The sequence below is a fragment of the Felis catus genome, chromosome A1 (genome assembly GCF_018350175.1).
Source record: "Felis catus isolate Fca126 chromosome A1, F.catus_Fca126_mat1.0, whole genome shotgun sequence".
NCBI classification, from domain to species: domain Eukaryota; kingdom Metazoa; phylum Chordata; class Mammalia; order Carnivora; family Felidae; genus Felis; species Felis catus.
The window spans coordinates 196,151,802-196,167,712 of NC_058368.1; the positions used below are offsets into that span (position 1 = coordinate 196,151,802).

At 45.3% G+C, this 15,911-nt stretch overlaps 1 protein-coding gene across 2 annotated transcripts in view; it reads left to right on the plus strand.

Moving 5' to 3' along the window:
• Positions 1-15,911, plus strand: part of CD74 (CD74 molecule) — a 30,511-nt gene continuing 14,600 nt past the window's right edge. For both annotated transcript variants that reach the window (XM_003981485.6, XM_006927989.5), the window contains exon 1: positions 1-16. In XM_003981485.6, coding sequence (XP_003981534.4) covers position 16 — 1 coding nt within the window. In that variant the 5' untranslated portion in view covers positions 1-15. The remainder of the gene's footprint in view (positions 17-15,911) is intronic.

The following is a 15,911-nucleotide window of genomic DNA, read 5'->3' on the forward strand; positions in this document are numbered from 1 at the left end:
AACTGGTAAAATACGAGTAAGGCCTGAAGTTCAATTAATTTCTTAATTTTGACAAATATTTTGTGGTGATGTAAGATGTTAACATGAGGGGAAAAAGTTGGATGAGTGGTATGTAGAAAAGTCATACGATCCTTGCAACTTTCTGGTAAATCTAAAATTATTCCAAAATTAAAAGTGTTAGGGGGAAAAAACGGTACTTCCTTACCGGCAGCCTCATTGCTAAGGCAGGATGTGTACAGACCCTCAAGAAGTGAACATGCCTGGACGAAAATACCTAGTTCCCAGCTTCAGACTAACTTTAGGCAAATTACTTAACCGCTTGACCATTTAGTGAAACTTCCTGTGATAATGGCTGCCTCTTAGGGTATCATAAGAATTAAGTAAGATTAAAGTGTTTAGCACAGTGCCTGGCTCTGAAGAAGCTACCACTATTCTTAAGCTTGTTCAGTTTTTATGCCAAGGAGCCTGAATGACAGCTGGCTGGAATCCTGGTGGAAAAATGCTGGCGGTTGCTAGAGCATTCTTTTTATTTCCTGTGATGGGACTTTGCAACTTGTACTGTTGTTTCCTGGTAACCAGAGATGCAGTCAGCCAGGTCTTTGAAAGCTGTTCTCTCAGGGTTTTGTTTGCAAGGAGAGCCAGTTTGCACAGCTTAGGTTGAAACAGCAGTCTGTCGGCCACAGACACGCAAGGCAGGACTGGAGGAGCTGTTGCCCTCCTGAGACCACGAACCACGGGAGCACAGCCTTGGCAGGTGAGCCTGATGTCGTGGGCTGCAGCCGCAGCCCCAGCCAGGCCCCGAGAAATGGTCCCTCCTGCCCTCCTGGCTCCTTTCTCTGACCTGAGCTCTTGTGAGTCTACTAAACAAGCCTCCATGCCTAGCCCTAGACCACATGCTTTGTTACCTGGTCCTGCCCATACTTGACGCTCTCACTCTGCCCAAGCCAAACCTAGTCCTTTTGCTTTTCCAATTCTCTGTGCCTTCGGTCTTCTGCTCACATCCCCTCCCACCTTGGCTTCTTCAGCATCTACTCTCCCCCATGTCACCTCTCTGTCTTCTCATCTGTTAGAATCCATTCTTCATCCCTCTCTCAGAGTTACTTTCCTGGTTGCCCCTCGAGGCGCTCTCTATTGAATTCCCACTGCACCCCCCACTTCCCATGTGCCACCACTGTCCCCCTGCATTCTAGCCTATTTTCCCCACTAATGTGTGAGCTCTGAGAAGGGAAAGTGGGTCTTGTCCAGTGCCTCCCACCCAGCCCTCAGCCCCAGCTTTTGGATAAGTATGGGCGCCATAATGGCTTGTCGAATGAATCACTGAATAGGTGAATGGGCTTTCCCCTACTGTAGACTAGATAGATTCTGCAAACTAGATAGTTTAAAAAAGCATTTCTATTTCTAGATCCTTGATAAATTAAAACAAACATGCATTCCTGGACTTCAAAGAAATAAAGGAGGAGCACCTGGGTAGCTCAGTGGGTTAAGGGGCCAACTCTCCATGTCAGCTCGACTCGGATCTCAGGGTCATGAGCTCAAGCCCTGTGTTGGGCTCCACACTGGGTGTGGAACCTACTTAAAATAATTTTTAAAAATTTAAAAAAAATCCTCAGGGCCGTTCAAGAAACGAAAGAAAAGTGCATCAAGTTGAAATGGATTGGGGAATGGCTGTCAGCAAAGAAAGTTGGGGTAGCTCTTAAGGCAAATACCAAGTCAGTGCCAGGAAGTTAAGTTTAGACTGCCCCTCTCCCTATCCTCGGCCCCACGGTGAGGGAGCTGAGCTTGACCTTCACAATAAGCCAGAAATCCTCAGATTTCTGGGCTAATAACTCCTAAGTAGGACTGTGTCAGGGCTCTTGGTAAAAAGCAAAAGCTCCTCTGGACAGAAGCACAATTGAAGCCCAGTGGTTTCTCACAGATTAGGTTCAACCAAATATGACTCCTGCTCCCTCCACTCCCAAAAAAGATACGAACACATGAAAATAAGCACCCCAAACAGAAACAAGATTTCTATACCCCCAAAGAGTTCATATTAAAATTATCAAAATGTAAAACTATCTAACAGGGCACTTGGGTGGTTGGTTCAGTTGGTTGTGCATTCCGACTCTTGATATCGGCTCAGGTCATAATCCTGGGGTGGTGGGATTGATCCTCCCATCAGGCTCTGCACTGATTGTGGAGTCTGTTTAAGATTATCTCCCTCTGGGCGCCTGGGTGGCGCAGTCGGTTAAGCGTCCGACTTCAGCCAGGTCACGATCTCGCGGTCCGGGAGTTCGAGCCCCGCATCAGGCTCTGGGCTGATGGCTCGGAGCCTGGGGCCTGTTTCCGATTCTGTGTCTCCCTCTCTCTCTGCCCCTCCCCCATTCATGCTCTGTCTCTCTCTGTCCCAAAAATAAATAAACGTTGAAAAAAAAATTAAAAAAAAAAAAAAGATTATCTCCCTCTGCCCCTCTCCCCAGCTCACACTCTCTCTGAAATAAAAAAATAACTACAGGGGCGCTTGGGTGGCTCAGTCGGTTGAGCATCCGACTTTGGCTCAGGTCATGATCTCAAGCCTCGTGACTTCGAGCCCCGTGTTGGGCTCTGTGTCGACAGCCTGGAGCCTGTTTCTGATTCTGTGTCTCCCTCTCTTCCTGCCCCTAACCACTCGCATTCTATCTCTGTCTCTCTCAAAAATAAACATTAAAATATATTTAAAAAAAATAAGATAACTACATATGAAATGCTTAAAGAAATAATGGAATAAAAAAGTAGGCAAGATATAATCAGATGTCTTCGAAAAGGAACCAAAGAAAAATACATACAGTTATTGAAATTAAATACTCAGTGGATGGGTTCAATGGCAGATTAGAGCCAACAGAAGGAAGAATTTCTGAACTACAAAACAAACCTGAAGAAATACAAAAGTCCAATGAGACTGGAACTCCAATTCCTGCTTGGCTTCCTTCACATTCTGCTTGAGGTAGAGCACTACACTTCCACTTCATCTTCACGGACCTGGGTGATGATGTGGCTCCCTGTCATCCATGAGGTTACTGTCAAGGTCATTTTTAATCTCTTAATGCCGGATCAGGAAAACCCTTCCCAAGGGGGGAAGCCATTGACCTTAGGTGGTTCAAAGAGAAGATGTGTAGGGGACTTAAAATAGGTAAATTCTCCCTTGGGGAAGAGGGAGCAAGCAGTCTTGTTCCGCGTAGTCCCCCGGTGGTAGGAATTACAGAGAGGTAGACTTGAGTTATCAAAGAGTTTTCTGAAAGAGCTGCTCAAAGAGGGGATGAAATTTTCACGAGATAGGGATCCCCCATCATTGGAGGCATACAAGTATAAACCAGACTCCCAAGGGCTGGTTACATCAGAATCTCTTAGTATGGCAGAAACCATTGTTCACCAAAATGCTTTTTCTTCATTTTCTGTTGTAAATAGGACTCTCAGTTTTTAGCTGGATATATGGTTTATCAGAATAAAGACTCCTCAGGTGGTTAGGTGTGGTCCATCTGACTAAGTTGTGGCCAATAGGACATAAGTAGAATGTATGCAGTTTGCAGGAAGTCTTTTTTTTTTTTTTAATAACTATAGTCACCTGTCTTCTATCTCCAGGACTTATTATAAATATAGGATGTGTTTTGAAGGGGAAACGGCATATCCTTCTAACCTTTCCTCTAGATAATTGCTTTCAGATGTCTGCTGGAACTTGTCACCTTATCAGGTAGGCTCTCCCTGACCCTCACAGATCAATTAGTGTTCCCCACCTAACCCCCGCCCCCGGCCATTATTCTCAAGATATTTAGCCATTTATTTGCCATATTCATATCACTTAACCCCACCTGATATATAATCTACGTGTCCAAGTCTAGTGGTTCTCAACCTTGAGCATTTGTCAGATTCAGAATCAGTAGATCTGGGATGGAGGCCTGAAGATTTGCATTTCTAGCAAGTTTTCAGGTGCTGCTGCTCTCAGTGGTCTAAAGGGCACACTGAGAACCATGGGCTTGTCTTTTTAGGTTCACTGCTATATCCCAGTACCAGGAACAGTGCATAAGTGGTGGTGCTTTGTAGATATTTGTTGACTCAAATTTAATAACTTTGAGGCAAGCTCTATTATTACCCACATTTTATGTATGGGGAAACCAAGGATCAGAGATAAGTGGCTTTTGCAGGGCCTCATAGCTAGGAGGAGTAGAGTTGGGATTTAATCCTTCACTTGTCTGTAATCACAGATAGTGCCCTTAATCACTACACTTTCATACCCCTGGCAAGCTGGGGCTCTGTGCAGTCAGACTGGAAGGAGGTTGGAGGAGGGTCCTTCCTGTTCTAGCTTCTGCAGAGGACAGGGAGGTAGATGGCAGCTGAGTCCTGCTCCTGAAGGAGCCTAGCTGCCGCCCTGGCTTGTGACGCTCATCTATGGGTGACCACCAGGTGGCAGCATTATTCTGACCTGAAGCCGCTTGCTGGGATGGGGAAGGTATCTGGGTTCTGATTTGAGTTCTGCTATCATTAATTCTCTGGCCCTAGGCATATCCCATGGGCCTCTGGGTAGGCCTCAGTTCCCCCATCTTTAGAGAGAGAAGATTGGCCAACTTAATCTCGAAAGAGCCTTTGCAGCTCAAATACCATCTATAAGAGACAGATACAGCCACTAAAATTCGAGTACCTCAAAACCACTTATACTGTTCCCCCCTGCCACACTGGAAAACAAAAAAAAATACAACCACCCCCACCATCGCCCACCCGAAATGACAGAAGCCCCACCATCGTAGTACTGTCCAAAAGAAATATAATGTGACAAAACTGAGCCACATGTAATTCCAAATTTTCTAGAAGACCTATTAATAGAAAAAATAACATTAATTATATATTTTATTTAATACAATATATCCAAAATGTTTTCATTTCAACATATAAACAATATAAAAAGTTATCAAAGGATTTTACATTCTTTTCTTATACTAAGTCTTTGAAATCCAATGTGTATTCTGTGCTTAACAGCACATCTCAGTTCAGACTAGCCATGTTTAAGGCTTCAACTGCCACATATAGAGAGCTAGTGACTGCTCTATTAGATGGCATAGCCCTAGAATATTCATGGCAAATGTTTATTGAGGTAAGAACTGTGCTGAGCGTTTTATATACATTATCTTAATCCTCATAGCACCTGATAAAGTAAACAAGGGTAGTATCATCTCATTTTTGCAGATGAAGAAACTGAGGCTCAGGAACACTGAGTGTCTTGGCCAAGATGACATGTTGCAAGTAAGCAGAAGAGTCTGGATTTGAACTTGGCTCTGTCTCCAGAATCTGGGCTCTCCGTCATGACATAATCTTGCCCCGATGGTAGATATGCAGTCACGTGGGCCTGCTCACAGGGTTCCAAATCCAGGGAGCGCAAAAGCCTGGGAGCCGACAAGTGGGCTTGTGAGGGTAGGAGGTGAGGCCTTAAGCTGTCATTCTCCAAGCCTAGTTATGTGCTTGGTACTGTTGCGCTTGCCTGGCAAACAACCAGTGACTCTGTCAAGGAGAAATCATGGTCTTAGGAAAATCACGTTTGCGTGATAAATAACTGAGCTTACGAAAAAAAAAAAACACCCAAAGAACCAAACCTGGCGTCAGGAGAAAATAAAAATTGAGGACTGCAGAACAACAGGATTAAACTGCAGGTGAATGAAGAAGAGGGTAGAATTCCAAGGGCCTGACGAGTGGAGGTTGCAGTAAAGTGAGTTGTAGCTTGCCCTCAGGAAACATGATGATGATGCTCATAAGTGAAATTAACGATGTACTTCCCAGGCCATTTAAATGTAGCATCTGATTAATCCTCGTAATCACACTAGGAAGTAGGCACTTCTATCATTACCATTTTGCAGATGAAGAAACTGAGGCACAGGATACTAGTTGAGATTCAGCCGAAGCATCTGGGGTCGGAGTCCGTTTTTGCATTGCTCTGCTATCCTCCTGCCTAGAACAGGCTGCTTGTGGATGTAGTAATACGCTGTCTCTGAAGGCATGCAAACAGATTCTCAGGGATGTGAGGAAATGTTCAGAAAGGGTCATTCCTGGGCAGGACAGAAGCCTGGTGAACTGGTACTTAGCTTGTCTGGAGAGTAATTGTAGAAATTGCCCCCCTGAAACACAGATGGGGAAAGAATCCCGTCTGCCTTTCAAACCCATCCCATGGGAACAGGAGTACAGGAGGCATCGCCTTCACCAAGACTGGCCAAAAGGCGTGAGAGGTCTGTGGAGGCAGCATGGGACGGTAGTTAGAATGGGCTCTGCAGACAGCCTAGACGTGTGTTCAAGTCCCAGCTTCGCCACTTACTAGCCGCGCGCTTAGTTGTACTTGTACATCTCCTAAATCCCCCTGAGGCTCGCAGGGCTGTTGTGACAATACAGTGAGCAACCATGTGGGAATAGGTTGCACTCAAAGAGGTGAGACCCTAGGAGGGAATGAAAGCCAGGAACAAAGGCCTTGGTATACTTCCGGAAGTTTCACTTAGCTCAAATCCAGTGGATGGTGCTGGTGGTGGCAGCACTGGGGGAATGAGCTGCCGTGCTGAGGCAGGAGGTCCGGGTGGTGAGGAGGAGAAGAAGAAAGGCCGTGGAGGGGAGGCGCTTGGAGGAGGCTGGATGGCAGAGCGGCCTTTCTTGGAGGGGCAGCTTGTGCAGAAGCACCTCAGGACGCCCCGCGCAGGAGCTGGGCAGGCCCCTCCTCCTCAGCACCATTAAGCCCCTGCCCCCTTCCCTCATCTTTCCCATCCGCAAAACATGCTCGAGAGCCGTGACCTGAGTCCTCTTCCAGCTGCTGGCCCCCAACTCCCTGCCCCCCCCTTTCATGCTAGTATCACTTCCTCCCCTCCCATTCACCTCCTGACCCAATTTGCCGACCTGCTCTTGTCTCCATCTCCCGTGGCCCCCACGTGGTCGAGCCCATGGGGTGCTTCTCCGCCTGGTTCTCTGAGCAGCATCGGGCGCAGTAAACCCTCCCCCCCCCCACTTCCTTATTGGTGTCTATGAGTGCACCCTCTCCTGGTTTTCCTTCTCCTCCCTGATGACTTCTCCGCACTGGTCAGGGCTGCTCCTCCATCCAGTCTCTAAATGTTGAGGGTCCCCAGGGCTCAGCCCTAGTCCCATGGCTTTAAATACCATCTGCGAGTTAACCATTTACAAATGTCCATGTTCACTTTTTTTAAGTGTCAGTGTGGTACCTTCAACCATCTACCTGATGTCTACATGTGGGTGTCACACAGAATATAGCCAGAGCCGAACTCTGGAGTCTGCCTATCCCAGAATGTGCTCTCCCATCTTCCCCATCTTGATGAATGGCACCATCCATTGTACACCCCAAACCCAGGCACTGCCTTTGATCTCATGCCCACACCTGACATCTCTCCCTTCAAAACAGCTATGGAATCCATCCACTTCTCCCTGTCTCCACCACCACCGGAAAACACCATCTCTCGCCTAAGCTACTTCATCCTAACTGGTCTCCAGGCTCCCACTCCTGCCCCCCTGAAATCTGTATGCCACACATGATTTTAAAACATCAACCAAGCACAGTCCCTCACTGCCTGACACCCTCTGCTAGCTTCCCATTGTTTTGGAATACTACCCACTAAGACCCAAGTCTGCATGATCTGGCCCCTGCCCGTCTCGGCAACAATATTCGAAACCGCACCCCCCCTTGCTCACTATGCTCAGACGTATGGCGTTTCTTTCTGTTCCTCAGATGTGCTAAGGACTTCCTGTTTCTGTGAATGACATCATCTCTGTCACCCAAGTAGGAATGCTCAGCAGCATCTTGATCCCACCCCTTTCTTCATATCCAGTCTCCCCCAAGTCCTGTGGACTTTCCTCCTGACGTTTTTACTCTTCGTTCCCTTTCCTCATGCTCCCAGCCACAGACTCCACCAGGCCTTGCCTCTCCAGCTTGGCTTTTTACCACAGCCTCCTGACTGGTCTCTGCCTCCAACCTCATGCTGATTCCAGCCATGGACTGACCCCCGACCCCTAAGCTTACCCCCAGCCACTGCTGGCCTGGTCTCTGACCTCTGACTGATATCTGACTCCTGCTCCATCAAAGACTGGGGCTCAGCCCTCACCAGGTGTCTTCGATTGCCCCTGTATCCTAATGCCGGGTGGAGAACTTGTGCTTAATACATATTTGCTGGATGAACGAATCATGGGGGAGAACCACTCAGTCGGTCCTGTTCAGATGCACTCACTGAGACCACAAGTCCAAAAGCTATTTACCTGCCTGCCAGATGGCACCTGGGAGAAGAGTCCGGGAGTTCCAGATGCTAAATTGATTGTAGAGCATCTGACCTTGGGCAAGTCAAATCCTTTCCTTACTCGATTGTCTCTTGGATAAGATGGGAAGAAGCAGAACAGCTAGTCTCTTTTCCCCAGAGCGTTGTACTGTATTCAGGGCTTTTTGTTACAAAGTGTTTTCCATCCAGGCTCTCCTTAGACCTTCACAGCAGTCCAATGAGATTCTCAAAGCAGCAGCCCAAGCCACCCTTTTAAAACACAATCAGAGGGGCACCTGGGTGGCTGGGTTGATTAAACATCCGGCTTTGGCTCAGGCCATGATCTCATGGTTCATGGGTTCACACCCCATGTTGGGCTCTATGCTGACAGCTCAGAGCCTGGGGTCTACTTCGGATTCTGTGTCTCTGTTTGCCTTCTCCCTCCTTCCCTCCTTTCCTCTCTCTCTCTCTCTCTCTCTCTCTCTGTCTGTCTCTCAAAAATAAACATTAAAACAAAGCATTCTTTAAAAAAAAAAAAGCCAAACACAATCATAACAGCATTCCTCTGTTCAAAGGCTTCCCATGGCTCCTGATTTCACTCAGAGTAAAAGTCAAAGTCATGAAGATGGCCACACCAGACCATGAAGAGGGCCTGGCACCAGACATCACTGACCTCGTGCACTTGCTCTCCATCTCAGAGGCTCCACTCCAGCCACACTAGCCTCCTTGCCATTCCTCAACCATGCCAAGCACATCCCCACCATGGGACCTTTTCTCTGGCTTTCTTTTGCTGAGGACACTTTTCCCCCAGACGTGGGCGTAGTAGACAACCTCACCTTCAAGCCTAGGTTCAAATCTGGCCTTGCCAGTGAGGCGCATTCCAACACCCTATAAAGTACTGCACCCTACCCCTATCCACCTGCCCCAGCAATACCTTCCCTTTTGCCCAGCTTGCTCATCTCTCTCTAACAAACAGTATAGTTTACTTGCTTATCTCCCACTAGAATGTAAATTCCATAAGGGCAGAGATGGTTGTCTGCTTTGTTCGTTGATGTAGCCCAAGTACCCAAGACGGTGCCTGGCACCAAGAAGATGTGCAATAAATAAGTGTTGAATGAGTGAATGGAAGAAGTGAAGTAAGTAACTTGCCTGGGGCAGGTATAGCAGATGTGGGACTGGAGCCCAGACCTGTTCCTTCCCCACAAAGGGCCCCTTTCCTGGCTCTGTGTTCACAGCCCAAGTGTACCAGAGTCCTTGGAGACCTCCCACCAAAAGAATGGCCAGGCCATGCGGGGTGGTGGGCAGGGCTGGATACGCATTGCCGGCCTGCTACCTGGGGCGGCTCCGCCCTCTCAGAGACTTGGGGACTGAGGAGGAGAACAGGATGGGCCTGAAGTCCTGAGAGAGTCCACCTCCTGGCTCACCCAAATGAACTGGCAGGAACTCACACCTCTGGAGCCTAGAGTGTCCGCACCAAGGGAGAGCAGGCATTTCAACTGACTAGCTTGAAGGGTACACCTCGAGACTCCCAGGAAGTTCCCTGGTGGGAGGATACACATGGTCAGACAAACATACCTGCTGCTCCCTTTCCTTGAGTGGCTCCAAATCTCTGTACACAGGCAGGGTCCCTAATTCAGACGTGGCAAGTTTGCAGGGAAATCATATCACCGAACTACCTAAATTCTGCACACTTAGTCTCTATGGCAGGCATGTGTGTGTTGACTCCTTCAATTCTCCCAGCAACCCAATAAGATAGGTTCTATTAGCATGCCCATTTGAGGAAACTGAGGCAAAAGGGAGTTAAGTAATTGGCATAAAATCACCCATCTAGTAAGTGGTAGAGCTGGAATTTTTTCCTATAAAAAAACCCCAAAAAACCTTTTGAATAGTTACTGAGAAAGTCCAATAAAGATTACGATGCACATGTGCCTGTGCTGTAAAGGAGCCCGCTGCCCCCACAAGTGTCAAGGTAACAGTGATGGCAACATAGTGTCTTCTTAGTACCCAAGAGGGTTCCTGTGTAGGCTTTGAAAACCATTCCGCCAACCATTTATTATGCAAAGTTTTAAACATACAGAAAAGTTTATCATTCCTATACCCACCATCTATGATCAACCGTTGTTAATTTTACCTATTATCTATCTGTATCTTTTTTTCTGAACCATTTGAAAATAAGTTGCAAACATCAAGTCATGTCACCTCCAAGTATTTCATTCAGTCTTCAGCTCCTGAAAACATAATCACTTAACAGCCAAAAATTCCACTTTCACACTTATTGCTAAGACAAGCAGTAACAATTTTGAAATATCCTCTAATATTCAATCCAGATTCACATTTCCTCGGCCTCTCAAAAATATCTTTTGTAGCTTTTTTTTTCCAAACCAGAATCTTGCCAAGATTTATAAATTGCACCTGGTTATTAAATTTTGTAAATCTTTTATTTTTTTAAAGATTTTGATTTTTAATGTTTCCTTCTTTTTAAGAGACAGAATGAGAGTGGGGGAGGGGCAGAGAGAGAGGGAGACACAGAGTCTGAAACAGGCTCCAGGCTCTGAGCTGTCAGCACAGAGCCTGACGTGGGGCTCAAACTCACAGACTGTGAGATCGTGACCTGAGCTGAAGTCAGATGCTTAACCGACTGAGCCACCCAGGCACCCCTAAAGATTTTATTTTTAAGTAATCTCTATACCCAACGTGGGGTTCGAACTCACAACCCTGAGGTCAAGAGTTACATGCTCCCTTGATTGAGCCAGCTAGGTGTCCCTACATTTCTTTTTCTTTTTTATTTCTTAAATCTTTTAAAATATAGAACCCTCTCCACACACACACTTTCTCATGGCATTGACTCTTTGATGGTAACAATCATTGTCTTGTGGACTGTCCTTGGATTTGTCTTTTTCCTTCTGGTGTCATTTCACTTGTTCTTCTATTCTTCTAATTACTGTAAACTGAAACTTAGGTCTAAAGGGAGATTCAGGTTGGAATGCCTGAGTGGCTCAGTTGGTTAGGCATCCAGCTATTGGTTTCGGCTCAGGTCTTGATCTCACGGTTTGTGGGTTTGAGCCCTGTGTCAGACTCCATGCTGATAGCATGGGGCCTGCCTGGGATTCTCTCCCCCCCACCTCTCGGCACCTCCCCAGTTCTCTCTCTCTCTCTCTTTTTTTTTTTTTTTAAAAACGTTTATTTATTTTTGGGACAGAGAGAGACAGAGCATGAACGGGGGAGGGGCAGAGAGAGAGGGAGACACAGAATCGGAAACAGGCTCCAGGCTCTGAGCCATCAGCCCAAAGCCTGACGCGGGGCTTGAACTCACGGACCGAGAGATCGTGACCTGGCTGAAGTCGGACGCTCAACCGACTGCGCCACCCAGGCGCCCTAATCTCTCTCTTAAATAAATAAACTTATAAAAAAAAAAAAAACGGTAGATTCAGGTTAATGATGTTTTAGCAAAGCTATTTCCCAGCTGATGCTCAGTGTTCTATCCCATTAGGAAACCTGTTGTCAGGCTGTCCCACCATTGGTGATGCTAAGTTTGATCACTTGGTGCTGATAGCAGGATTACACCCTCGTAAAGTGCCTTCCCCTCTTTGCAACCAGTGAGGACCTTTGGGATGCTGCTTCAGTGCATGATATCCTTTCCTTCTCCAACCTTTCATCTCATGGCTTTGGCATCCATTGGTGGCCCTTACCTGAACCAGCTATTGCACTGGGGGTTATTAAAAGGTGATTTTCTAATTCTGTCTTTTCTTTTACGTTGGTTTTCTTGTATTCTTCTGTAAAGAAGAATTTTTCTTTGAGGCGCCTGGGTGGCTCAGTTGGTTGAACGTCCAACTTCAGCTCAGGTCATGATCTCAACGTTCTGTGAGTTCCAGCCTGCGTTGGGTTCTCTGCTGTCAGCACAGAGCTCACTTCTGATCCTCTGTCTCCTTCTTTCTCTGCTCCTCCCTGGCTCACACACTCTGTCTCTCTCTCTCAAAATAAATATTTGAAAAAAAAGAAGAATATTGGGAGCATTATGTGGCTCAGTCTGTTAAGCATCTGACTTCGGCTCAGGTCATGAACTTGCATTTCGTGAGTTTGAGCCCCGCACTGGGCTCTGTGCTGAGAGCTCAGAGCCTGGTGCCTGCTTCAGATTCTGCGTCTCCCTCTCTCTCTGCCCCTCCCCGTTCACACTCTGTCTCTGTCTCTCAAAAATAAAGATTAAAAAAAATTTTTTTTAAGAAGAATTTTTCTTTATCACCTGGGATTGAACTATAGTTTCTTCTAAAGAGCAGGTAAATCATTCTAATTGATTCTGGAAATGTCCCATGTTTCACTGACAGCTGCCCATTCCATTTGGATCCTGGATCCTTCTGACAAATCCCAGTAGTCTTTGAACATTTCGTTGGTTTCTCTTGATGTCTCCAACACACCTACCTTGTATTTTCGTTTTCTCTGCCCTGTGATCCAACTACTAGAACTTGGACGTGAATACAGGAAGTCTGCCGCAGACTGGCTCTTTTGTTTAACTGCAGGGGCCAGACCCAGCATTTTGTGACCTCGCTGTATGGCCTTGGGCCAGTTCCTTTCCCCTTTCTGAGCCAGACTTTCCCCATCTGAACAACGGGGTCGTTGAATCCTGCCTTAACCTTAAGGATGTGTTAGATACCAAGTCTTCCTGCTCCTCACCACTTTGTCTCCTTCCCAATGCAGGGAGAGGGGTGGCATAGGGCTCCTTCAGTAGGCAGTGGGGCCTAGAGCCCTCTCCCACCCACCCTGGAGAAACTCAGTCTTGGGGTCCACCCTCCTGGCTGGAATTAGTCTCCAGTCTCCTGCACACAAGAGCAGGTTGACTTTTGGGGTCATTTTTGGCCTTAGCCTAAAGTTGCTTCACAAGGAAAAGGTTTTGGCCTGCCATTTTGTTTTCACAGTCAGCTTACAATCAATTGACTTTGATGTATTTTTTCATTATTTAAAAAAAAATTTTTTTAATGTTTATTTATTTTTGAGAGAAAGAGAGACAGGGTGCAAGCAGGGGAGGGGCAGAGAGAGAGGGAGACACAGAATTGAAGCAGGCTCCAGGCTCGGAGCTGTCAGCACAGAGCCCGACATGGGGCTCAAACCCACAAACCGCGAGATCATGACCTGAGCTGAAGTCGGAGGCTTCAACCGGCTGAGCCACCCAGGTGCCCCTTTTTTCATTATTTTTAAATTTAGTTTTCCTTTGTATCAAAGTTACAAAAATTTACATATTCAAAGAATCAAATACTTCTGTAAGGCTTACTGTGAAAAATAGCATTTCCTCATCTTCCTCTTTATACACTTAAACTTTTTTAGCTGATTCTTTTGGTATCTGTCTCTGTATTTCTAAATAACTTCTGATTTTACTTCCTGATTTTTCAATTTTAAACATTATCTGGTTGGTTTTTCACAGTGGAAGATGAGGATTTGGCCCTCTTTCCTCTTCTGTCCTTCTATGTCACTCTTTCTTGTCCTTTCCTCCTCCCTTATACCTCTATTATATGTTTGGTCATTTATGATCAGCATTCAATGTTTACCATATTATGACAATGTGTATGACATTCAAGTTGAGTTACATAGTATACTAGGATTATTATTGATTTCATATATAACTTCTGTTTTCCCAAGACTTAATAGTTGTCTTGGTTTTTCATTTGCTTAATTTCTTTCTTTCTTTCTTTCTTTCTTTCTTTCTTTCTTTCTTTCTTTCTTTCTTTCTTTCTTTCTTTCTTTCTTTCTTTCTTTCTTTCTTTCTTTCTTTCTTTCGAGAGCATGTGAGCAGGGGACGGGTAGAGAGACAGGGAGAGAGAATCTTAAGCAGGCTCCACATCTAGTATGGAGCTTGACTTGGGGCTCAATCCCATGACCACGAGATCATGATCTGAGCTGAAATCAAGAGTCGGCTGCTTAACTGACTGAGCCACTCAGGTGCCCCTGTTTTCTTTTATTTTTTATTCAAAAATTTTTTAAGGTTATTTATTTATTTTGTGAGAGAGAGAGAATGTGCATATGAGCAGGGGAGGCACAGAGAGAAAGGGAGAGAGAGAAAATCCCAAGCAGGCTCCGGACCATCAGCACGGAGACCCATGTGGGGTTCAAACCCATGAACCTTGAGATCATGACTTGAGCCGAAACCAAAAGTTGGTTACTCAACTGACTGAATCACCGAGGCACCCCTTTTTAAAATTTTTTATTTAAATTTTATTATTATTATTATTATTATTATTATTTTTGAGAGAGAGAGAGAGCAGGAGTCAGGGAGGGGCAGAGGGAGAGAGAATCTTAAGCAGTCTCCACATTCAGCGTGAGCCCGACTTAGGGCTTGCTTCCACAACCCTGGAATCATTACCTGAGCTGAAATCAAGAGTGGGTTGCTCAATGGACTGAGCCACCCAACAGCCCTTCTTTTTTGTTGTTTTTTTAAATTTTTAATTTTAATTCCAGTACAGTTAACATACAGTGTTATATTAGTTTCAGGTGTACATTACTCAGGGCTCATCATGATAAGTGTGTTCTTTAATTCCCCCATCACCTTTTTTACCCATCCCTCCACCCACCTCCCCTCCAGTAACCATCAGTTCTCTACAGTTAAGAATCTGTTTCTTGGTTTGTCTTTCTCTCTCTTTTTTATTTTCCCTTGTTTTCTTGTTTCTTAAATTCCACATATAAGTGAAATCATACGATATATGTCTTTCTCTGACATTTTGCTTAAGATTCTACTCTCTGCTTCTATCCATGTTGTTGCAAATGGCAAGATTTCATTCTCTTTAATGACTGAATAATATTCCATTGTGTTTATGTGCCACATCTTCTTTATCGGTTCATCTGTTGATGGACACTTAGGCTGCTTCCATAATTTGGCTGTTGTAAATAATACTGCAATAAACATAGGGGTGCTGTATCCCTTTGAATTAGTGTTTTTGCATTTTGGGGGTAAATATCCAGTAGTGCAATTACCGGATCATGAGGTACTTCTATTTTTAACTTTTTGAGGAACCTCCATAGTGTTTTCCAGAGTGGCTGCACCAGTTTGCGTCCCACCAACAGTGTATGAGTGTTCCTTCACTTACTTAATTTTCAGTGAAATTATCATAATTTAATTTTATACTCTCCAAAAACTACCTAAATTGCCTCTCAGTACATATCATCTATCTATCAGACATATCAGATATGTATCAATTTTGTCACATTGAGATGTCTTTCAGAGCCTTTGGGCCTGATCCAATGTAGATTTTTCATTTTACTCCTAGAATTTCTGTGCACCACCCTCTTGGGGATCCCTATTCTGTCTCACAAGTGGAATTTCAGTTTCCTGTGTCTCAGGTCTCCTTGTATTTTTAGTGAACGCCTTCATTTTGGTGGAGCATACCTTCCTGAAGCTTTCTGAGAAAGGAAAAATTTTGAGATCTTGAATGTCTGAGAATATCTTCATGACACCCTCACATATTTGATAATTTGGCTCAGTGAAGATGCCAGGGTGGAAATAACTTTCCCGTAGAATTTTGAGGACATTGCTCCATTATCTTCTGGTCTGCAGGGTTGCTGTTAAGAAGTGCAAAGACATTGTGATTCCTGGTGTTTTGTATATGTTTTGTTTTTTCCTTTTTGGAAATTTGGAATTTGCGGAATCTTTTCTTTGTCTCTATCTTTCTGAAGCCTCGCCGTAATGTGCCTTGG